The sequence below is a fragment of the Eulemur rufifrons genome, chromosome 17 (genome assembly GCF_041146395.1).
Source record: "Eulemur rufifrons isolate Redbay chromosome 17, OSU_ERuf_1, whole genome shotgun sequence".
NCBI lineage: Eukaryota > Metazoa > Chordata > Mammalia > Primates > Lemuridae > Eulemur > Eulemur rufifrons.
In genome coordinates, this window is record NC_090999.1 from 37,441,617 (window position 1) to 37,466,169 (window position 24,553).

At 37.1% G+C, this 24,553-nt stretch overlaps 1 protein-coding gene across 1 annotated transcript in view; it reads left to right on the top strand.

Annotated features, from left to right (window-relative positions):
* Positions 1 to 24,553, top strand: part of RAB3C (RAB3C, member RAS oncogene family) — a 208,733-nt gene that overhangs the window by 98,944 nt on the left and 85,236 nt on the right. The window contains exon 2 of the mRNA XM_069492485.1: positions 3,964 to 4,082. Within this exon, the coding sequence (XP_069348586.1) occupies positions 3,964 to 4,082 (119 nt within the window). The remainder of the gene's footprint in view (positions 1 to 3,963; positions 4,083 to 24,553) is intronic.

Below are 24,553 nucleotides of genomic sequence, written 5' to 3' on the forward strand. Positions count from 1 at the left end.
GTGGTTTCTAGCAGTTTCCTGTAACATTTTAATCATAATATAATGGAGATTTTATTTCTGCTCTCTCAAAGATTAAATACACCCACAACACTAGAACTAGTTTCTTTCCTGTCAAAATAAAATTAACATCTTATGAAAAGGGAGTGCTATCACTGGAAGAGGTCAAGAAGAAAGAGATAAAGCCACAGTTTTCCAGCACAACATTATTCAGTGTCTGAGTTGAAAACATGCTTGACAGAAAAGGTCTGGATCACCTTTTAGCAATGTCTGGGTGTATTGGCTATTCTCTTCTGAGAAATCTGGGGAGAGCTGTCTATTGCAGTACAGAGAAGACAGCAGGTGTGGGGTCCTCAACCTGTAAAAATGTTTCTCAATCAATACCAAAAAGATATTTTCCCAAGAGAAAAAGAAAGCCTTTTAAAGTTGCTTCACAATAGGCAAAAAAAACAAAAAAAGATAACATGTTCTGGAAAACATGAGCCCAAGCCAAATGTGAGAAAATTTTAAAATATACTAACTAGTTTTAAGGGATTGTTTCAGAGAGCTAAAACATTACAAATCTCTGATTACACCTTGCATTTTAAACACAGTCTTTGGGAATTTGCTTCTGACATTTTATCCATGTTCTCTAACTTTTTTCTTTGTTTTGCAGTTGGATATACTATTAGCTGAATTAAATCCAATGAATATTTAAGAATATCCAGATAAACTCAAGATTGGCTTCTTTCTTCCTAATTAATTTGTATATTTCTAATGATATGCAGTTTATGATATCTGCGTTTATCTCTAGTATCTATACATTTATTTTTAATATGTATAAAATAGTAAGCAAAGTACAATAAAATATTCAAATAATCGCCAGGTAATTTCTACTGTATAGTCATACAACTATGAAGCATTGCATTGCCATTATTATGACTGGGATTCAACTATTCTTAAAAATTAACTAGCCATTTATGTGAATATTTGTAAATAATTTTTACAATTAGAATATATAACGTTTTTTTCTAATGATTTATAATACCACTTTATGTATTAAAGATATTAACCTTTGGTCTCTCTGGTACAATGCAAATATATTTTCTTGTTTATTATTTGATTTTCTACCATTTCAATTTTTTTAATATTCAAGAAATTGTCAGATTTTCATATGGTGAAATCTATACTTTCTTTTTTGTTTTCTGCCATTGGTGGTATATTCTGAAAGATCTTCCCCACTAGTTTTCCTTTATTTCTGTTCTTTTTGGTACTATAATCTGTTTTCATTCTACTTTTGAAAATTTATTTTCCCTAATAATAATACCTAATAAACTTCTCATTAGGCCAGCCTTAGCCCTGCTCCAAGAGTAAAATACAGTTGTTGCCTTCATGAAAAGTCATCCCTTTAGTTAATTTGCTATTCCATTTTATACCCCACATTCTCCTGGAATCATTCACTGATCCCCAACTTTCTTTGCTCCCCTTCTCTGAACTTATAGAAGCCAAATAGAATATGCCACATGGATTAGGGGACAGTTGTAAGCAATCTTGAGTTTCTCACTGTTATCCATGGCGAGGCATAAGCACCCACGTAGGAGTGTACCTATGGGTGAAGAACAGCATATCCAACATGAGCCTGACTCAACAGTGACCCCAGAAGATGTCAATTTCATTTTCATGGTAAAAGGAGCTGTTCTTATGTCATCCAACACGTTAGCTTTCCATCCAAGGCCTCCTAAGTCTTAGGAGGAGCTAGGATGCACGGTGCATTCAAAGGAGGGCAACTCTGGGATAAGGGGAGAAAGAAGATTCAAACTAATATCAGAAAAAAAGGTAACATTTCTGTCTAAAATGCTAAGTACCTAAAGACTACTGGGAAAGAGAAGTCAGACCGCAATCCCCAGGGAAAGTGGCAAAGATGGAAAATGAAGAGCAATTGGATTATAAAAGTGATACCCCAGATCCTGAGGGAGTAGTGAGAGTCGGTTGAAATGAGGAACAAATTCTTCAGCTATGGTTATAGTATATGTGATATATACAAGCCATTTTGGTGATGTATCTGCCTCTGACTCCCAGAATGAATAGTTATATGCCATTCCTTCTGCAGGCATTGAATCCCGTATTTGTAAACTACTATTTCCATCTCATGTTAGCCTCACCTCCCCACATTTCAGAAATAACAGCGAGTACTTGCCATTTTTTGACCACTTATTGTGTGCTGCTCTTTGTGCGAAGTACTTTACCCAAGTACTTCATGTAACTCTAACAAGCATGCTAAACTTTAGAGATATTTAGTTTACAGAGGTTCAGTAACTAGTCCATGTTATCCAGTTATCTAACAGGAGAACAAGACTTCAGATCCAGATTGGCTGACTTAAACTTTCACACAAAGCAATTGTTTTTTATTTTTTCCCATTTTATATTTTAATAAACCGAGAATAGACTGCAAGCTCCTTAAAAGCAGGGACCTTTTTATAGACTTCCTCTTTCCCCTCACTTAGTAGACAGACAATAAATACATAATTATGGAGCCAATATACTCCTCTGGTTTTAGACTACACAAAAAATCAGATTTTAAATATGTATAATAGTTTTCATTTTATTTTCTATAGTTCCTGTTTAGTAGAAGTGAACATAGGTAGAGGCTACTTTGAGCTAGATCTTTACCAAAAACAGAATTTTGCAGAATAAAAAAAAAAATTTTGCAGAGCCGCCATATAAAAATAAGTAGGATATAGCAAGTTATTTTAAAGAGATGACACCTTATCTTAGATCACAAAGAAAAGAATAGAAACAAAGGAGAAATTTAAAAAAAGAGCTCTTTAATTCCATTCCCCCCAGAATTTAGCATTACGTTATCTCAATTTATATATATTTATATTGCCTATCAGGTTGCTGTAGCTATTGTTTTATGAGTGGATTGCCACCACACTTACAGTATTAGAGTATTCTGGATTTGTTATGCACTTAATTTTACCAGTGAGCTTTATACCCTCAAGTGTTTTCTTTTGGCACATTGGTTTTTTTTTTTTTTTTTTTTCTTTCGGATTGAAGAACTCACTTTAGCATTTCTTATAAGATGGGTCTGGTGATGGCAAATCTCTTAGCTTTTGTTTGTTTGGGAAAAACTTTATCCCTCCTTCATATTTGAAGGACAAATTTGATGGATATGGTACCCTTGGATGGCAATTTTTTCTTTCAACATTGAAAATGTTGTCCCACCCCCTCCTGGCCTGTATGGTTTCCATTGAGAAGTCTGTTGCCAGATGAATTGGAACCCCTCTATATACTGTTTGTATCTTTTCTCTTGCTGTTTTTAGGATCCTCTCTTTGTCCTTGACCTTTGAGAGTTTGATTATCATATGCCTTGGTTTAGTCTTATTTGGGTCGAATCTGTTTGGTGTTCTCTGAACTTCCTGTACCTGTTTTATTATCTTTCTCAAGTTTTGGAAAGTTTTGTGTTATTATTTTTTTGAGTAAGTTTTTAACCACTTGCTCTTGCTCAATCCCCTCTCAAACACCAGTAATCCTTAGATTTTGTCTTTTGATGTACAAATATACAGTGTGATAGAAAAAATAAGACCTAATGTTTGATAGATTAGTATGTGACTATAGTTTACAATAATGTATTGTATATTTCAAAATAGCTAGAAAAAAATAATTCAAATGTTTCTAGCATAAAGAAATATTGAAGGTGATGGATATCCTAATTACATTGATTTGATCTCTATAAATTCTATGAATATATTCAATTATCACATGTATACTGAAAAATGTACGTTTATTATGTATCAATAAAAATAAAACTATAAAAAATTATTAAGAGAAATAAGACTAAAGAGATAGATAAATTATTTTAAAAAATAGATAGCTGTACCTTGCAAATACAGTTTAGACTCTATTGTGACTGTTTTTAAAATTATTAATCACTTCCCAAAAAATGTATTGCCTTATATCTGACAGATTATCATTTTTATTTTTTAGGACACAGCAGGCCAGGAAAGATACAGGACTATCACCACAGCTTATTATCGTGGGGCCATGGGCTTTATTTTAATGTATGACATTACAAATGAAGAATCCTTCAATGCAGTACAAGATTGGTAAGTTAGAACAAATACTCCCATTACTAATAAGATGGTTCTCCATTCAACTCTCTCTCCCTTCACAAAGCAATGACCATACCATAATGTAATTTTTGTGTTTATCATATAATACAATTCTACTTGTGCTTCATAAATCAAAAAAAAAAAATGATTGTGTTCAGAACTGTTATTTAGGGGTTGATGAAAAATCATTTTGGTGATTTTTCTTCATTTTGTTCATCCTGGTGCTTTGTATCCTGTCATCCTTACATCTGTGGAGACTAGCACATTGCTTCTGATCTTTTTAATATAAATAATGAATGGCTTGGAAGTTTGACCTAAAATAGGGATCTAGAAACCATGGCCCATGGGCCAAATCTGGCCCACCACTTGTTTAGTAAGTAAACTTTTATTGGAACCCAGCCAGGCTCACTTGTTTATTATCTTTGCTTTTACACTACAATAACAGAGTGAAGTAGTTGCAACAAAAACCATATGGCCTGTAAAGCCTAAAACATTTTCTATCTGGCTATTTACAGAAAACGTTGTGCAGACCTTTTGTCTAGAATAGTTGTTAGATTGGTTATTCAAACTGAAAAGTGTCAAAGAACTGGGATGAGGGAAAAAATAAAACCAAAACCCTTTCTGACTCAGAGCTACATCAAGCCACATCAAAATGTCTCTGTCCCTGGTGAATGTGATTAGCAGTAGCTGGCCTGACTGAACAGATGCCACATTTTAACTCTAAATAGTCATAACTTATGTAAGGAAATTTTGGCAATATACTGGAAAAACAAAACGCATTTATATTTTTTTGTTTTCTATCATATTATCCAAAATGATTTTTTTACATGTATATCAGCTCAGTGAAGGTCATATGCTATTAAAAATTTCAATTTACTTCAGGTTGTTCCTTTGAAATTTTAATTGTTCATCTGACTTCTTATTTACACACACACACACACACACACACACACCCCACACACACTCACCCAATGAATGAAATAATACCATTGACAATAGCAACTCAAAAGAGAAATGCAGAGTTATGAACTGAAAAGGGCAAGTTTAAGATGTATATAAAAAAAATAATTTGAGCAATAAAGAAGGCTTAAGTAAACTTGTTTTCAGTAAACTGAATATTGTAAAAAAAAGTCAGTTCATCTCAAATTAATTCATAAATTCAAGGCAATCCCAATTAAATACCAGCATATTTGATACAAAATAAAATTGACTCCAAAGATAGACACAAATCTATATGAGGATTTAGTCATGATAAAAGTAGCATACAAATTAGTGACAAAAAGGCCTGTTCAATTAACATTGTTGTGACATCTAGTTAATTGCCACACATGGCTCTGGCACACGTCCTGCCATGTGATATGGTAATGTTAACCTTGGCTGTTTCCTCTCTGGAAATGTGAAGATCCAGCACTTCCAGGCTAGAAGTGTTCACGGATGAGGTTTCAGACTTCAGGTTCTTACCCATAGTTTTTCTTGTCCTGTTGTTTCAGTGAAAATTATTTGGCTACCGAGAATAGATGGAAGCTTACATTTAGCTCATTGTACATTGGCAGTGACACCAGTAGCCATGCTACTGGCACCCCCAACTCTGGCACTGAAAATGATGTGGAAACCTTCTGCTTCTTCATGCTCTCCTCACGCTGCTGCTCTGCAGCCTCAGTCAGTCTGGGTTCAACCCCACTGATGCTTCCTCACACGTCCACAGACCCATCTGCCCTATCTCCGTCTTCCTCCACCTGAAATTCTCTATTTGACTCTGTTTACCCACTCTTTCCTTTTGAGGCTCTGTGCCCTGTCTTCTGAGGGGCACATTTTCCAGATTATTCTTGTCTCTCTCTGACCACTCATCTTTCTTCCCGCAGCCCGAGGGTAAGTGTGCCCCCATGACACTGACCTTCGAGCTTGTTCTCTGTTTCCTTGGCCATCTTATCCACTCACACAACTTCGTTTGTCACCTACACCAGAGGGCTCCCAAATTTAGATTTCTGGCCCCAGTCAGTCTCTAAACTGCAAGTGTTGCATTTCCAGGTGCCCAAAATATTTCTCCACCCGGACACCCTGCTGGTGCCTCAGAATCACCTGAAACTGCTCACCTTTCTGACATTATTATTTCTACTCATTGAGACCACAACACTCCATAGCCCAGGGTCCACTGTGAACCCAGGTCTAATTTCTAGCCATTCCAATCTGGGGCCTGATCATGCATATTCATTTTTTCTAAATATCCTTTGAATTTGCTCCTGCCTTTCCATTCCTTCTTTGGAATGGAATTTCTTACTATCTTTTTTTTCTACCCTTATGAGAGCCTTCTAACTGATCTTTCTCCCTTTAGATTTCTTCTTATCCCAATCTATCTTATCCCCCTGCTGCTATTAAGAGCCTTCCAAAAGAACATGATCTTAAAGGTCGTGGAAGACTTCTGCCCAAAATTCATGACTCATCATTGCCTCCTGAATTAATTAAAGCTTCCTTAGCCTGGCTTTCAGACACATCACATCATGGTGCCACTGTACCTTTACAGTTTCATCTCTTACTATTCCAGAAGCCAACTAAACCATTCATTGTTTCTGGAACCCAGCCTAAACTTTCCAAACTTTGTGCTTTTTTTTCTTTCATGGTGTTCTCTGCTTTGCATGTCTTTTTCCACAACCTCCTACTCTACCTCCTCCTCAACATCTAGATTTGTCAAAACCAACAAAGCCCGTCCTATAAACCAACACTTGCCTGCTCATTTTTTAATCCACAACAATATGATCATTAATTTATTAGGGTTTTTTTATTTATTCAACAAATATTTATTGAGCACCTACTTTAACAGCCAATATGTTGGACATTGTGTTTAGTACCTTTGCCAGCATTCACTCTCTCAGCTAATAGATCCACCATCACCCAGTTATCTGATGTAGAAATCCGAGCACTGTCATTGATTTCCCTCTTTTTCCCCATAGCATCTCAATGACTACCAAGTCCTGTCATTTTGACTTTCTGAATACCACCCAAATGCCTCTATTGGTCTCTCTTCTTCCTATTGCCACTGCCTTAATCCAGGCTGTCATTTAGGAACCTTCCCTCTTGGCTCCTTACCTTCAGGTCCTGTCCTCTCCAGGTCTTCCATTGTATTGACATCAGAGCTATCTAAGTGAACCTTAGCATGTCTCTTTTCTTAAAAATAAAACTTGTAGTAATGTCTTATTACCTACGGTAATAATCCTGGGAGCACATATGAATCACCTGTGGAGCTTAGACACCATGTACAAGCCCTGACTCCGCTCTGGAACCTCTCAATCAGATCTCCCATGAGAGATATGAGCATATATATTTTTCAAAGCTTCACAAGTGATTCTGAAGCTCATTTCTGGTTAAGACCATTGATTTTGAATGAAATCCAAACTCTCTAACATAGTGGACAGCATAACTTCCACATATCTATTTCACTGACATCGTCTCCTACCACTTTTCTTCAAAGGCTTGATGATTTAACCATACAGAACTTAGTTTACCAAAGTTCCATTTTTTCATGACCTCTGTTCCTCTGCCTGAAATGCCTTCTCTGTCATCCTTCCAAATGTTTATTTACCTTTCAAGGCCAGACCAAATGTCAACTCTTCTAGAACGCTTTAAAAGATATCTCTACCCCTTTTCTTACCCCCCATCTCCATTCACAATGGACAGTGCTACTCACACCCTCACCTCTGCATCCATGCTACTCTGGCACTTTCTGGCACATAAAGGACCTAGCAGACTCTGTTGTGATTTGATTCCATTTTGTCGTCTATATTAGACTGCAAGTTCATTAATCTTATTCCCTACTACTGAATATAGTATAATCCAATATTTTTCCCATTTTTGTATTGTGATAAAATATATATAACATGAAATTTATCATCCTAACCATTTTTAAGTGTACATTTCAGTGGTATTAAATACATTCTTATTGTTGTGCAACCATCACCACCATCCATCTCCAGACGGATTTTCATCTTGTAGAAGTGAAATTCTTACCCATTAAACAGTAACTCCCCATCCCTCCAGCCCCTGGCAACCACCGTTCTACTGTGATTTTGTCACTATGATTTTGACTACTCTAAGTATTTAATAATAGTGGAATCCTATTTGTCTTTTTGTGACTGGCTTATTTCACTTAGCCTAATGTCTTCAAGTTCCATCTGTACTGTAGCATATGACAGAATGTCCTTCCTTTTTAAGGATAAATAATATTTCATTGTGTGTGTGTGCTATAGTAATCCAACATATATTTTGAATGGATGCTCCAAAGAGCTAAAGAGAGTCACATCTTTACCTGACTTCCTGACAGAAAATATAGAAATTACTTCAGACTGACACAGTCAGAAATTAATGGTTCTATTCTTTCTCTTAAAAAAATTTAAGATTGTGTGTATATTGCTGCTATGGCACTAATAATAGTCAGTTTTTTGTTTTTCTTGAGTATATACCTGTCTTGAGTTCCTACTAGATTATAAACTAGTTACAGGGAAAGACTATGTCGTACTTTTCTGTATTTTCTGCTTAATGTAATAACTAGTACAAAATAGGTGTTTTTAACACATTGACTGCCACACTAGAAAAAAAATTTTTTTTTCCTTGGGGCCACAGTGTTTTATTATAAAAATAGAATAAAAACTTCAAAAACAAAATGATTCTTTCTAATTTAATGAAAAATTTGTTATTTTTTATTGTTTTCTGTGTGTGAGTTATATGCAACTTGAAAAATAGTTCTCGCAGCTCCTAAGGTGAAGAGACGCGTGAGTTACATATGTTTCATGTGGTCCTGGGCTCAAAACTATCGTGAGTTAAATACAACTCACATGGCAGTTAATGTATTAAAATTATTCTTAATTGAAATAAAGTAAAAATAAATAAATAACTCATAAAAAAATCTTGGGAAATGTTTAAGGAATAAGAACAGAACTGTATAATAATAATTTTTTAAAAACTGTTGGGGGAAAAAGTCCATTGCAGCAGCACAAACTTGCTTTCTGTGTAGAGTATTATTGGGTGGCCATGGGTGAGGCAGCTTACTGATGCTCAGTGATGGCCCTAGACAACAGGAAATAATGTATTATGAGAGAAATGAGCACAATGCTCTCAGAACAACACTACCCAGCACATCTTACAACATGTTATAATTCCTTATTGAGTTGTCTTTTTTCCTGCTGGGCTCTAACTTCCGTGAAGATAAGGAGTGTATTTGTCTTCCTCATCTTTTCTTCTCAGTGCCAACCGCAGTGCCTGGCACTTAGTGGCTGCTCAACAAATATTTACTGAATGAGTGAAACCCGCATGGAAAACGAGATCTAGTGAGGTTGTGTTAATGAATTGGAATGTTTTATAAAAATCGCAGGGAAGTAAGATGGCCGTAAACAATCACACTGGAAGCTGCAGTGAGGTTTCCAATGCCCTGCAGATTTACCCATGTGATGAAAATGAGCGCAGTCGTGATCAGAGACTGGACTAATTTGCCAGATCCTCACTTGCTTAAATCTGCAGTTTGTTAAGGAGAAAACTGCATAGAGTTGTAGAGGTAAGAGCAGCAATCTAGTGGCTTCATGATTTGGGGAAAATAAAAGCTATCTCTTTTTTTGAAGACACAGTATTCTGTGCAAATCTTCCAACAGGATTTGATTTAAGTAATAAATTCGTGAATGATTTATTAAAGAGACAGGTCCTAAATAGGCTTAAATAATTTTGGAAATACAAGATCGCCACTGAAACCTTTGCCCCCTTTGAAGTGTTTCTCAAGTGAGTTGTGACCAGAAGGTTTACTGCTTCTCAGTTGGAACATGACCTCAAGTACATGGCCAGGCTCTTTCTGGTGCTGCAACTCAAAGTGTCTACACATATTGCAGGACATTTTAATTGGACTTAAGATCTTACCCATCTCAGGCTTCAGCATCTTGCTGTTCTAAGAGTGCTTGGCCACAGGCTGCTGCATTTCCTGTAGAAGAATGTCATCAGTTTATCTCCCCCCATCTTATTTATTTACATTCTACTTTTGATGACACAATGAAGAACTATAAATATAATGGTTTTTTTTAAAGCAGGAAATCTGGTGAGCAGATTGATATTTAGAAAAAAACAAAACACTAGACTGAGGATAAAAGTCTAACAGCATCTTCCCACCAGTTTTAAATAATTCATTTCTGTGACGTTCAGGGTACCCTTGCAGATGTGCTGGAACTGGAATGAAATTTCACCTTCAAATGTTCTCTTCCTCTGCAATTTTCTCTTTTTCTTTCTTCTCCAAAAATAAATTAAGGTGACCTCATGTTAAGTATGAAAGAATTTCAGCCTGCTAAATACTAAGATAGGATGAGCAATTGCTGTGCCTTTGTTCAGAATTTTCTAATCTGATTCAAGGCTCCTAACAATTATAAAGCCGGTTCTGTCACAGCTCAGAGGGGGCAGTGGTGGGATGAGAGTGCAGAAGTCTGTCCCCAGACATTTGCCACCACCCCACACTGGACCTCATGGGGTTGCTTCTCTCTCCCTGGATGTTAATGGGTACATTTCTTACTGCTGGTCTGACCCAGCCATAAAACCTGTTTTCTGTGCAGATAATCCACTTTAAACTCAAGTTTATATTTAGAAGATAGAGGACTCTTAATCCTCCACCCCTTCACAAACTAGAACAAAAAACATCCTGTTTCCTCCATTGTCATTTGCATCTCAATGAATGACACCTCCATCTTTCCAATTTATCAGGCCAAAACTTTTGAGTTAATCTTAATTCTTCCTTTTCTGAGACCTTCATCCAGTCCTTCAAAAAATACTTTTATATCTTGGGTCTAATTTTATATCCACAGCAGTTATGCCTGGATAACCTTGCCACAAACACTGAATTAGCAAATACTGAATCCTTGCCCCATAGGAGAAATTCAGGGCTGGGTTCCTGTAAGCCTCTGGACACATTCCACCAACTGATTAACACATAACTGTATTTTATTTATGTTCCTGCTGAAAGACACCTTCTTTAATATATATTGTTGATCCATTATCTTTGAACCCAGAGCCAACAGTGCCCTGACTCATGCCTGAAAAAGGCTCACGTAACAGTTATATTTTCTCTGTGGGGCACATCACAGCCTTCTTGTGCTCAGGAACATTAAACAGCACTTCGGCACTATTTTAAACAGAAAAATTACCAACGAAGAGTACAAACATGTGAAAAGTATGGCACTAAATATACTGTGAAAAGGGTGCTTATTTGTAGTATGAGAGCTGAAATAAACACCTGTTCAACCTCAGCTGGGAACAGGTGTGTCAGGAGTCTCAGATTTTCCACCGCTCTGAGCATGTCTGCAACTATCTGTAAAAGTACCATAAGTATTGACTTTGAGGTTAGAAATACATTTTAGCAAGTAGGTGAATTCACAGATACGGAATCCATGAGTAATGAAGACCAACTGTACCTTCATAATCCCACCACTTTCCACCATTTCTACTGTGTGTGAGTTTGCCAGGGCTGCTGTAAGCAAGTACCACAAACTGTGTGGCTTAAACAAAGGAAATGTTTTATCTTACAGTTCTGAAGGCTAGAAGTTCCAGATCAAAGTGTCCGCAGGGTTTATTATTTCTGAGGACTGTGGGAGAATCCGGGCCCCTCTCCTGGCTTCTGGTAGCTTCAGGGTTTGTTTACCGTTAGAGTGGACTTGGTCATTTATCTTTGCAGCTCAGCTAATTAAAATAACTATCCTAATTATAAGCTGTAAACCAACTGCCCTACACACCCACTTCTTAAAAACAAAAAATAAAGAGATATTAAAGGAAACCAGTCAAAAGAGAAGATTAGAAAAATAGCACAACATTAGTGATGGGGGGATTATGTTTGGTCACCAGAGAAGATAGGTCATGGTATATATCTGATTCCATTAATATTAACAGAACCCATATTAAGTATTCTCAAATACTTTTCCCTTTCTGGACCACCAATTTCCAAAGCAAGAATAAGAATTATAATGTAAGTAAAAGAACTTTTAAGCTGCCCAACCATATGTCACAGTTTTATGACCTCAATTTTCACATTCTCTACTCTCAGAATAACACTTAGTTATCATTTAAAGTCCATTGTATCCTATAGTCTAATTTTCATACATAAATATAAAACAAAATTTTAAATAGTTTTTCCTGGCTGGGCACAGTGGCTCATGCCTGTAATCCCAGGACTCTGGGAGGCCGAGGCGGGAGGATTGCTTGAACTTAGGAATTCAAGTGAGAGTGAGACCCATCTCTACTAAAAAATAGATTTAAAAAAATTAGCTGGGCAACTAAAAATAGAAAACATTAGCTGGGCGTGGTGGCACATGCCTGTAGTCCCAGCTACTTGGGAGGCTGAGGCAGGAGGATCACTTGAGCCCAGGAATTTGAGGTTGCTATGAGCTAGACTGACACCATAGCACTCTAGTCTGGGCAACAGAGTGAGACTCTGTCTCAAAAAAAAAAAAAAAAAAAAAGTTTTCCCTCCCATAGCATAGTGAACACAATAACTAGTGGATGGCAGGAGAGGGAAGAAATATCAAAAGGCCTGAATAGTTTCTTAGGCAGTTTCTAAGCTTTTTTTTAGCCATAGCAATTAAAGCTTTTTGAGTAGTTATTCCAATATGTCTACTTAGAGTTGACCAAATTCAAGGTTAAAGGCACAGTCCTCTACAATATTGGCCTCACTTTAGACATGAGTTTGGGAGTCCCCAAGGCCACCCTTACTTCTGACCAGCTGGCTACAAATTTGGAGTTTTCCCATAACCACTCATGGGGTTGGTAATCCACTAGAATGACTCAGAACTCAGGAGAACACTATAGTTTTGATTATGGTTTTATTATAAGAAATAGATACATATCAGAACCAGCCAAAAAGAGGGATACATAGGATAAAATCTGGGAGCATTCCAAACGCAAAGCTTCTGACATCTTCAGGAACATGTTACCCTCCTGGCCCATTGATGTCTGACAATATGCATAGTATTGACAACCAGGGAAGTTCACCCAAGCTATGGTATCCAGAGGTTTTATTGGGGGTTCATTACATAGGCATGATTGGTTGAATCATTGCCCAAATGCTTGAAATCAATTTCCAACCCACCTTCTCTCTTTGGAAGGACCCGATGTCATGTGACTCAAGGTTCCAACCATCTAAACACATAGTTGGTCTTTCTGGCGTGGCCGGCCCCCATCCTGAGTCATCTCACTTGCATCAGCTATCAGATATGATCGAAGGGGCCCACCGTGAAAAACAAAGACACTCCAATCACTTGGGAAATTCCAAAGTTTGAGAGGTTACCTCCCAGGAACCGGAAACAAAGGCCAGCTAAATTCTTTATTACACCATGCTTATTACACAATAATAAATAAATATTTATTTATTTATTTATAAATAATAGTCACATACCACTATGTCAATCTACAGTGAACATTATAAAACACAGAAAACTAGATGTTTAAAAAGGACAAGTTAAATATAGAGTTTCTAATGTTTTCCAGCATCCTTGTGTAAAACCAGTAGAAAACTACCCCAAATAACCCCCTTGAAGGAGCTCTGTAAGGCTGACAAAAACTGGTGCACGCCAGCTGCAGCAATGCCAGCCCTTCTCCCCTGGCTCTCTCAGTACTCTTATTTGCATCTCACTTTCCCCTTGACGTCCCTTCCCATTCTTGCCCTTGTTGGCTCCTCAAATTTTGCTATTCGAATCAGTGGCTTCATTGCCAGTGAAGCGAAACACAGTGGTAAGGCCAATATGACAAGGTCATTTTGATATAGCCCTCATCAAAATGCCCATGTCAAAATGTCAAAATGTTCATTTTTATTAGCAAATAGTAAAACAACAAATATTTTGACCTTCTATTCTAGTCATAACCCCATCTCTGATCAAACCCCTTTCCTCAATTTCACACCCTCTCTGAATTTCACAGTGCTTGATCCTAATCATGACATTTGGATAGACTGGCTACCTGGCATTCAAGGAGTTAAGTATAAGAACTAGCTGTGCTCCCACCCCCATCCCAAACTCAACACTTTCTAATTGCATATCAAATATTTCAGCAACTTGAAAACATAGATGCTTTGTTACACTTTAAATTATTGCCTTATCATTCCATTTTTGATAAACTGTGAATTTTAAGTATGTGTATTAATATGGTAATTTATGTAAATCTTTGCCATCATATTTTATATTCTGGAGATGAGTCCTTCCTGAATTGATAGAGCTTTATATCCTATGACCTTCTAACATGCATTGCAAAGCACCAAATACGACTTCATTTATATAGCTGATAGGACAGCTTACTGTAGAAAAAACTTCCTTAAGCTGGGAAGAAAAATTCCTATTTTTAAATTTTAAATTCCCTCAATTTTAAAACCAACAGAGGTAGGAATCTAGGCAGGGAATGAGAAAGGCAGAAAGAAGGGAGTCCATGTGAGAGCAAGGTTATTAATTAAAGCTCCATGTTGAGAAGGAAAGAGGCGCCAGGCTGGGAATTGCGAGTGGAAGGAGAGCTGTAAAGATTTTGCCAACCCGTCACTGAAGTCCCTGGCCTCGAAGTCAGGGAAATCTAACAGACCCGAATACTGTGTGACCTTGGAAAAGTACCTAACTTTTCTCAGCCTTATTTGACTATTTTAAAAATGGGGAAAGAATCCCTAACAAGATGGCCGTGAGGAATAGAGAGGAAAAATCAAATGTACCAGGCATAGTGTGGGCACTAAAGGGCCTGTGTGTGTGTGTGTGTGTCAGATAGTAGTTCTCAGTCCAGACTGCACATTCGAATCACCTGGAGATCTTCTGAATGCAGATTTATCCTCTATACCAATTCAAGCACAATCTCTGCAATTGTAACCCCAGCATCAGGATTTTTTTTTTTTTTAAATCTCTCCAAGTGATTGTACTATGAGGTCACATTGAAAACTAAGAGCTTTTCCCCAGGCAATTTTTTGGTCACATATTATTGGAATTGAACCTTCATGTACAGTATTAATAATAACATTCTAGGGAAATACACAGCTACATCTTTTATAGATTCTTAACCTTTCATATAGCTAGATTTTGCAGAATGAGTTTTTATACCCTTACCTCTACAGCCAATACATCAACATCGGCACTGGGTCTTCGTGCTAATTGTTCACCAGTGTTTTTCCAGATATTCTGTGATTCAGATAGACACACGACGTAGAGTCTGGGCATGGACCAGGAATTCGAACCAGCATGTTTGGCCCAGCAGGATCCAGATAACAAGTCCTGGGCATTAGCAGCAAGGACAGGACCTGCCATGGAGCCACCTGCTTTCTGAGGCAGGGGCTTGCTGTAGACTTTCTCCCAAGAGGAGAAAGATAGACTTGAACTCATGGGTTGAATCAAGTAGTTTCCCCTGGAAGGGGTGACAGAGGGCATGATGAGATGTAAGTTGTTTATATCAAAGATTTATCATCCGTGCTGCCTCTGCAAAGTTTCCCAGGACTCATTGGCTATCTTATTAATGGAAATGGGCAAAGGAGGACTGATCTGGACAGGGCTCCTGCAGGCCTGGCGTGAATATATCTGTAAACCTGCAGTGGCCACATTGTTTACCAGCAGTGCCTGGCATCTCCAGCTAATTCTCTCTGGGGCAGGATTCTTACCAGCGCCAGCAGCACCTGGGGAGCTCGTTTGAAATGAGATGACAGCACGGATTGGGCTTCCTGCATGGTTTCTTTTTTCTCTCTGATGAGATGACTGTGTAGAAAAGAGGCTCTGAACCTTGGAAGCTTCTGAATTGACAGGACAGGAAAATTGTCATGTGTGTAGCTTTTCAAATATAATTTTTTTTAAAACATGGATATGAAGTCTACAGTATGCTGAAGATAGCATATAAGATTCTATTCAACCAACAAGTGTTTTTTTCCCCTCTTTTTGCAGTTAAGGGGGTTTTGCATGAAAATAACTGAAAAGGTAACAAGATGAATTGTATCCTGTTCGCTCCAATATCAGCCTTTCAGGGAAAATAAAACATGTAATAAAACACTAGGCCACTATTGCAGAATCGATCTTTGTCCCTACGATTGCCTTTTTGTTCCCTCTCTCCCTTCCACCTTGCCAGGGTTCTCATGCCACTCTGATTTTTAAATCTCCCATTCTCCAGGCCAACAGTTTGGAAAGTAGGTGGATGTAATAACCCCAGGTACCTTTCTTCACTCCATCCCGAGCTGGTACTCAAATGTGCAAGGCTCCTTCCTACTTCTATTCTTCCATCAGAACAAGGGGCTCCTTTCCGTCTTCTGACCTCTGTAGTCCTCCTCCTCTCCTAAAGTGAACTTCAAATATATCCCCCTCCTCGATAATGGGATAAAGTCCTGGCTGAGGCCGGCCCGTGAGGCAGGTATTCAGTAAATGTCTGTTATCTTTCCTTCCTCTCAACACTGTCACTTACATATCTTGCAAGCACTTATTTCATTCTACCTTGTATTATCAGTGTTTACTTGTCCATTTCTTCTACTTTGCTATAAAGTTCTTAACAGCTGAATATGAGTGAGACTTACCCTGTATTACGCAAGGATCTCTCAAAGAAACTTATACTTAGTGGGCTCAATATTCAGTTGATGAATGAATGAATGAATGAATGAGGAAAATGCCCATGACCAACCTTACCCTATATAACCTCCCTATCTACAGGGTTTCTCCCTATTTAAACAGCTCCTTTTCTGATCCCTTTGATACTTTCTAGAGACTAATCAGATTAAAACAATTCACAGAATGTGTAAATTGATTGTACTGATTTGATAAGGTAAATGGGAACATTTGCACTTTAAAAGGAGAATCTTATATTCTCAAATCCTTCAATTTCTGAAGGATTTATGATGAATGTAAACGGAAGAGGCTTTTTGTTCCTTGCTCAGAGGCTAAGAAAAGAACAAAACAAAACAAAAAAAAACAGCCTCCCATTCTAAGCAAATCAGGGAACTCCCTGTGACTAGTCTGTCAGTGAGCAAACAGTTAGAGCCAGGACTATTTTGTGCATTCTCAGGCAGCCCACCCTTTTCATCACCTTTCCAAAGAGCTCTGCCATACGTGGGACTTAAGGAAAACAAAGACGTCACTTAAGGGGAAGGGGGAGAGGTGGGTTATATGCTGCATATTTTAACTGAGAATCAGGAAGCAGCTAATGGAGAGGGCCCTGCACATATATGCACACACACGTCGCCAGCCTTGCGATATTTCAAGAGAACTACATGTGGTAGCTTGAGCTTAACATTAAGGACTTTGATTTATGACTTCTCATTAGCAGCCACTACACATCGATGTGATTCAGTTCCATCTTGCATAATAATTAACTCATCCATAAAGTGCATATTTGACAGCTAGGTTGGAAAGCAGTATTTGTTTCATTCTACCTCTGCCGCTGCAGAGGGAATTCACATGATTTTTTCTGAAATCAAAAATCTCACATGTATCTTTCTGAAATAGGGGTTTCACAGAATTATTTTGCAAATCAAATATGCTAACAGATTCTGAAAAGCTTTAAAGCTGCAGCACTCTGAAAAGGTAAAGATTTTTTATTTATTATTTTAATAATTACTGTTGATATTTATTTCATCGATTTCTGTTTCTAGATCAGAAAACTGCTCGATGGGTTCCTTGAGCTTGATAGCTAAGTTGTCCATCAGGAAACATATACCAAAGCTTACTAGAAAGCAGTGCAAATGAGGACTGAAGCAGTGGACTTTTAATGTTTTTAATTATTCTGACAGAGATTTCAAGCCCTCCAGTTTCTCTGAGGAATTAATACATGCCCTGAGTAGAAACAGCCCTCATTGATTCAGCATTGAAAACAAAACCCTCTATCTACATTTTCTTCTTAACATTGTTTCAGACAAAATCTGTTTTTAATGTGATTGTAATCATAGATTATGATATATTTGAAGGATCTTTAATAGAACTTTTAGGAAGATTGCTAGATGTAGCAAATAAAAATATAAGCTGTCCTGTTAAATGTGAATTTCAGATAAATAATGAAAAGTTTTTAGTATAAGTATTCCCACGCTATATTTGGGACTTACTTATACTAAAAATTATGCATGATTCCTCTGAAATTCAAATGTAACTGGGCATCCTATATTTGATCTGGTTTCCCTATCTTTTAGGGACCTAGAGACAATCTGAGTATCATAGAACATTTTTGAAAACATTCACGGTCTAACATTTCTCTATTAAACTTCCCTTTCACTTCTTCCTGCCATCTGCCTCTTGCATTTTCTGGAGGTCACAGCTGGTAACCAAAAACATGCTATTATTTAGTCAAAATATTTATTATTTTGTAAAATCATGTGAGCTTCTAAAGACTGTGGTGGGAAGCTACCACAAAGAAAACGTCATAATATGAGTTCATTAGTTTCCATACCATAGCACACAGACACCTACATTATTATTCTCTCTGTCTCTCTCTGTCTCTCTGTCTGTGTCTCTCTCTTAAGAGATATATGTATACACACACATACATATATCATCAATAGAATTATAAAATTCTTTAGCTTGGGATAACAAAGTGAAGCTCTGCAAATCTTAACAATACTCAGCACTAAGTCATTTACTTTGTAAATACTCAGAAAATATTTATTTTAGATAAAATAAGTATTACAATCAAGACCTTAAAAAAAAGAAGAAAAACTTCTAGGGCTTAAATGTCTCTAAATAAGTTTGATATTGCCTATGTCCAGTGCCCCTCCTCATTAAATAAAAACCCTTTTTATTCTTTTAGGCATTTAAATAATACATTTAAAGTCATCTTTGGGGAAAAACAAAAAAGAGCCTATATTGTTACTGCAGGTGGCCATAGTGATAGCTGCCCTCTGAACGACAGAGTGGAACAACAATAGCAAAACCTGTGTCAGGGCAGAGGAGACCCTTTCTGCTGTCTGTCCGACCCCACCCTCATAGTTGTTAATACAGCGGAGATGAGAGAATTCTTTAAAAGGCACATAGGCTATTCCACATTATCCAGAAAGAATTTCAAAGGGGAAATGCTCTCTCAATCCAGAAGGAATACTGGGGAAACACTAAGAACAAGAGAGATAATTAAGTTTAAAATCTGTGCATATATTCTCATTGTGTCTGTCCTTGATATTTTAATTACGTACCTGCTTTTGTGTCTTTACCAGGCTGAGAATTCCCATGAGATCAGAAGAACCCTGCCTCCTTTTTGTATGTTACTGTTATCTAGCATAGTACCTGATTCATAATGTGTACAGTAATCATTTCAAAAAGTCTGAGAACCATTGCTGTAAAGTAGGATGTAATTGAGTTGGAAGACAAGTAAGGCTACTCAACTCTAATCTGGGGAAGAAACCCTAATGTTGTCAGTTTGTTTGTAGCCCCGACTTTATATTTCTCAAAGATTGATAAAGTATGTATGTATGTACCTTCCAAAACTTAAATATATGCATAAGAAATAATATATCTTAGTTACTAATTTGGGAAGAATTTAGAAGAAGGTATAAGAATCATGAGGTAGAGATGTCTAACTCTACATCAAATTTATGTACCCACTTCCATAACATAGTTACTGGGAAGTGGTTGCAGTTAGGGGCTACAATTCCCCACTTCTCCTGAACCTAGGTGGGCCGTGAGATTAGTTCTCACGCAGAGAACCCAAGCCAAAGAGAGTATGCCATTACTTCCAGGCCATGGTGGTTCAGAAGTGAATTTGCTTTCTCCATCCCTGTTTTCCTCTTTTAATGGGCTTGGTGCAGAATCTTTGAGGACAAATAATGAAGATGGTAGAGCCAGAGATGGAGGGAGCCTAGGTTTCTATAATCACCCCTGAACAGAAAGCCTCCCCTCACCCTATCAATCAGAAACATTCATTTTGGACATTATATGCACAGGAAGTAAACCTCTATCATGTTTGAGCGATAGGTTTGTTTGCTCCAGAAAATAACCTCATTCGTAATATACTTTATAAGTAGAATTTTACTTTGCATCTATTTACTTTTTCTTCTATTATGTCATCTCTGGAAGCAGTAGTTCAGACTATGTAGTCTTATCATTTGCCTTTCCCCATCTTTCTTTCACACTGTTTAGAAAAGTCCTCATATTGAGGAATCATGATTCTTAAAAACTTTCAAAGTGCTTTTTCTCTGAAATTTTCTTTTCACTTAACAAACACTTACCTAACAGCCATTATGTTGAACACCCATTATGTGGAGCACACATTCTGCTAGGGCTTGGGGATAAAAAAAAAAAATGATTAGCTGATAAATTCACAAAACAGACATATAAAAGATAAATTACAAGCTAATGCAATAAAAATTGTTAACACAATATGAATGAGTCTCTAGGAGCAAGTAGAGAATATTGTTGTCTTCACTTGAAGCAGAAGAAAAAGAGAAGGTGACATTGAGTTAGGTCTTACAGGATAAATGTGAGGTTTGTCAAAGAATATGAATCACTGTTTATAACTTTTAATCATTCATACAGTGAAGATAGACTATTGCTTTTGATATAACTATATAGATTTGTCACATTAAAGTTTATCATATTCATCAGGAATAACTTTCCATTGTTTTACTTTTAGCCTTTTGTTGAACAAAGTTTTCAGTTACTAACTTTGTTATTAACCATTTATTCTTTTGCTTCAATACTCATGATCTAATTTACATTCTAATTTTTATTGTTTGAGAGTTTCTTAAAAAACAGCCAAGCACATTGGCTCACGCCTGTAATCCTAACACTTTGGGAGGCTGAAGCAGGAGGACTGCTCAAGCCCAGGGATTTGAGACCAGCGTGGGCAATAGTGAGACTTTGACTCTACAAAAAATAACAAAAATTAGCCAGGCATGGTGGTGCGTGCCTGTAGTCCCAGCTACTCAGGAGGCTGAGGCAGGAGGATTGCTTGAGCCCAGGAGTTTGAGGTTGCAGTGAGCTATGATGACACCACTGCACTCGAGCCTGGGCAACAAAGAGAGACCCTGTCTCAAAAAATAGAAAATTATTCTTAAGTCCATCTGGATTGTATGGTTGTACATGATAACAAATTATTTCACTCACTATTCATCTGTGTTTAGTAGTCATTACTTGTCCATTATTTGGTTTCATACTGTATTATAATTTATTAAATTTAGAAGCTTGGTTGCATTCCAAGGATCTCTATTTGGTTTCATCATTCTAGTCTTCTATTTTTACCTGTATCACACACGTTTGACAACTAGTGCTTTGTAACATATTTTTATATATGACAGGGCATGCTCCTCAATGTTAGTCGTCTCTCTCCCTCTTTTCAACTTAATACAGTGTTCACTCTGGCAGGGGACCAATTCCCAAAACCCAGAAGTTTAGAAACTGATAAAATGAACAAGAAGGAATTGAGAGGTTTAGAAAATAAGTAAACAGTATGATATACATTAAAATAGTCAGTGCGTCTTGTTGTGAGTATTTCAAGGGCAGCAATCTCATTATTCTTTTTGACTCTCCATAAGACTTTGGAGAATAAATGCATTATGTATGTGTTGAACTGAATTGAATCATTGCTTGGTCTTGCCCCATTTCTTTGCATGCCAGTTACTCTATTTAACAATCAGCTGGGGAAGAGTTGCATTCAGCAACTGTTTATAATAGATAAAGAAACTCTAAGAAATATTTATTAGAAAACATTGAAACTCTTAGGTCAAAAACGTTTTGAAAACATAAGAGAAGAAATTAGGTCTCTGACTCTCTTGAAAACGATTGAGTATAAGATTTCACTCTGGAGTCTTTCAATTTATATGGAAATTATTCTCTCAGTCAGTGGAGTCTTCTTAATCAGATTGCAAATCTTTCACTTTTCACCTTATACAGCTTATTGTAACTCATGTCTTCATTGTAGAAGAAAGATTCAAATTAGGTTAGATTTGGAAAGGGTGCTATACTCACAAGAACAAAACATATTTGTGTCATAATGAACAGCTCTTGACCATTACTCTGTTTGTGGGTCTGCCACTAGAATTATCCATAGCCAAGAAAACAAAGTGTCTGAATCACAGTTATTATAGTTAAGATAGGAAAACAAAGGTAGAATTGAGAAGTGTCTATTTTGTTCACTGCCATACCTTCAGTACCAGAGCAGAGCTTGAAGACACATACTAGGCACTCAAAGAATGTCTGTTGAGTGATTGAAGTGGAGTCAAGCAGAAGGCACAACCAGCAAAGCAGCTCACTGAGGAGCAGTAATTATGGGCTCATGTTAGGGAGGCCGAGAGGAGGTCAGAACATAGGATAGATTAAGGCAAGAGGTTTGGACAGAGCCATGCATGGTGGTATGTGGGGGAGAGGGAGATAGACTTCCTGGCTTTAAAAAGAATGGATGACACCTGTATACTAAGAATATTTGCAATTCCCTCGTTTCTTCCATTGTCATATGGCTAAAGTCCATTTTTGAAAGTACACTGAAGTCATAACTGCTTAGCATAATAGTAATGACTTCTAGTCAAGTTAGTTATATTTCGTGAAGGAAGAGCTTATTTTGACTGACTTGGCCTTTTATTTGATGAAATAAAGTATTAATTTGTTTTTCAGAATGCTGAATCAAACCTACTGTCTCAGTATTTTTAAGTTAAGCTGTGAATGAATGATTTAAATGTAGGTCAGAGCTATAATATTTGAGATTCCTTCACCGGAAGCCTCCCAAACACTGCCTTTCCAGCTCCACATCAAAACAAAATGGCCAAGTCTAGTGCAATAAAATGTGAAAGTAGACCTGGAAATCAACTTTTCAGACTCAATATGATTTTTTTCTAACTCAGGGAGATGTTAAATGTATTTAGAACTCTAGATTTTCTTAAATTGGTAATAAAATTATTGCAGAGATGCAAGAAAAAAATTTTTTTTCTTTAACTCAAACTGTGGCATGTGAGCTAAAGTCAAGATAACTGCCTGATGAAATCATTTCTCGAAATTACTTAGTAATTTTCAATTTCCCGAACTCTGTAAATATTTGGCAACAAAACTGTCGACTAAGCAGTATCCCCTACCACAAGATATATTGGCCCCAAGTCACAAAATACTACTGCTATAACTTAATACTAGAATTGCAATTCAGTGCCTGGAAAAGACCTAGATATCAGCTCCTAATGACATATAAGGGATTTGGGAACACAGCCAACCATGAAAACTCCCAACAGGACTGTGTCCCAAGGGAATACCCTTGAAAAGAAGTTCTGGGATTGCTTTCGGCAGAATAGATCAAGAATTGCAATGCAGAAAACTCATTGTATCAACTACAGAAAAAGATGTTTGCAAAAAAAAGAGACATATTCTGTGTGGGATGTTTTCATGCATTGTCTTGAACTCTTTAAGGTTTTTGATGATTCTAGTCAATGGAAATTCTCCATAGTTGTCCTTTTTGCTTGATTACAAATGGTCCTCTGATGGCTGATGGACTTTCTCCAGACATTAAGTGAAGTATCAAATAAGAAAGAGATATTATAGCTTTGGGGGAACATATAGAGATCTGAAATTCCTTTACTTTGCTAAATTTTATTACTTTTCATGTAGCACCTAAAATGCAGATTTATTCATCAGTTTAAAATAGAATATGCTATTTGAATAATGTAATCATACATCAGCTTGCCAAAAGATTAAATTATGGAAATTCACTCCCAATCTGAAAATAGTTATTGATGATCTAACTACTTGTAAGGAATTAGGCTAAATACTTTTTTATGACAGTTGCAATGAAAGCCATTATTTTAGGATCCTAGGCAGGGTCAGCTTTAACAGAGACCTTAAAGAATGAAAAGGGATCATTTAAAAAAAAAAAAAAAAAAAAACTACATTGCTCTCGGAAAAGTGGTTAATAGGATGTTTTGAGCCTGTTTAAACTTCCTTCAAGATTCATAAATATTCATTGAATCAATTAGTTATTTGAAGTTTAATGTTTTCCTGCTGAATGAAAATAATTATCTGCTAAAGTGGGTGTCCTGTCTGGAGCAGCCTGCATTTATTTTTAAATGTGTGGAAGAATCTAGTGGGGACTATCGATGTGAGCTTTCTCAAGGTAGAGGCTTCTATTAGCTAAACTACAGAATTAACTTTTTCTGATCCCTAAAAACCAAGAATTAAAAAAAAAAAAAAAAAGGACAGAGATCTCAGTGAGGCACATGCTGTTTTCTATTTGTGGAATCCTAGATCTTAAGAAGCACCCCTTTCTTAAGAAATGCCCAGTAAATTGTCCTCCATGTAGACAGAGCGGCAGACAAGGGGCAATTCTCCAGTTGGGTGGCCTCTGGGATGAAATGCCTGTCTGGGGCAGACAGTTGTGCACAAGGGGACAGGGAAGACAGAATTGCTCAGCTCACAGGCGGGACCCTTAACTTCCCACATCTCCAAATGTAGCCCTTTAAATATCTCAACTTTGAAAGGTTTTATTTTCTTTGTTGAGGGGAGAGTAAGAATAACTGCTTATCAACAGTAGTGGGCCAAGGCTTGCCAGATGCTGCTTCAGCTGGGGGG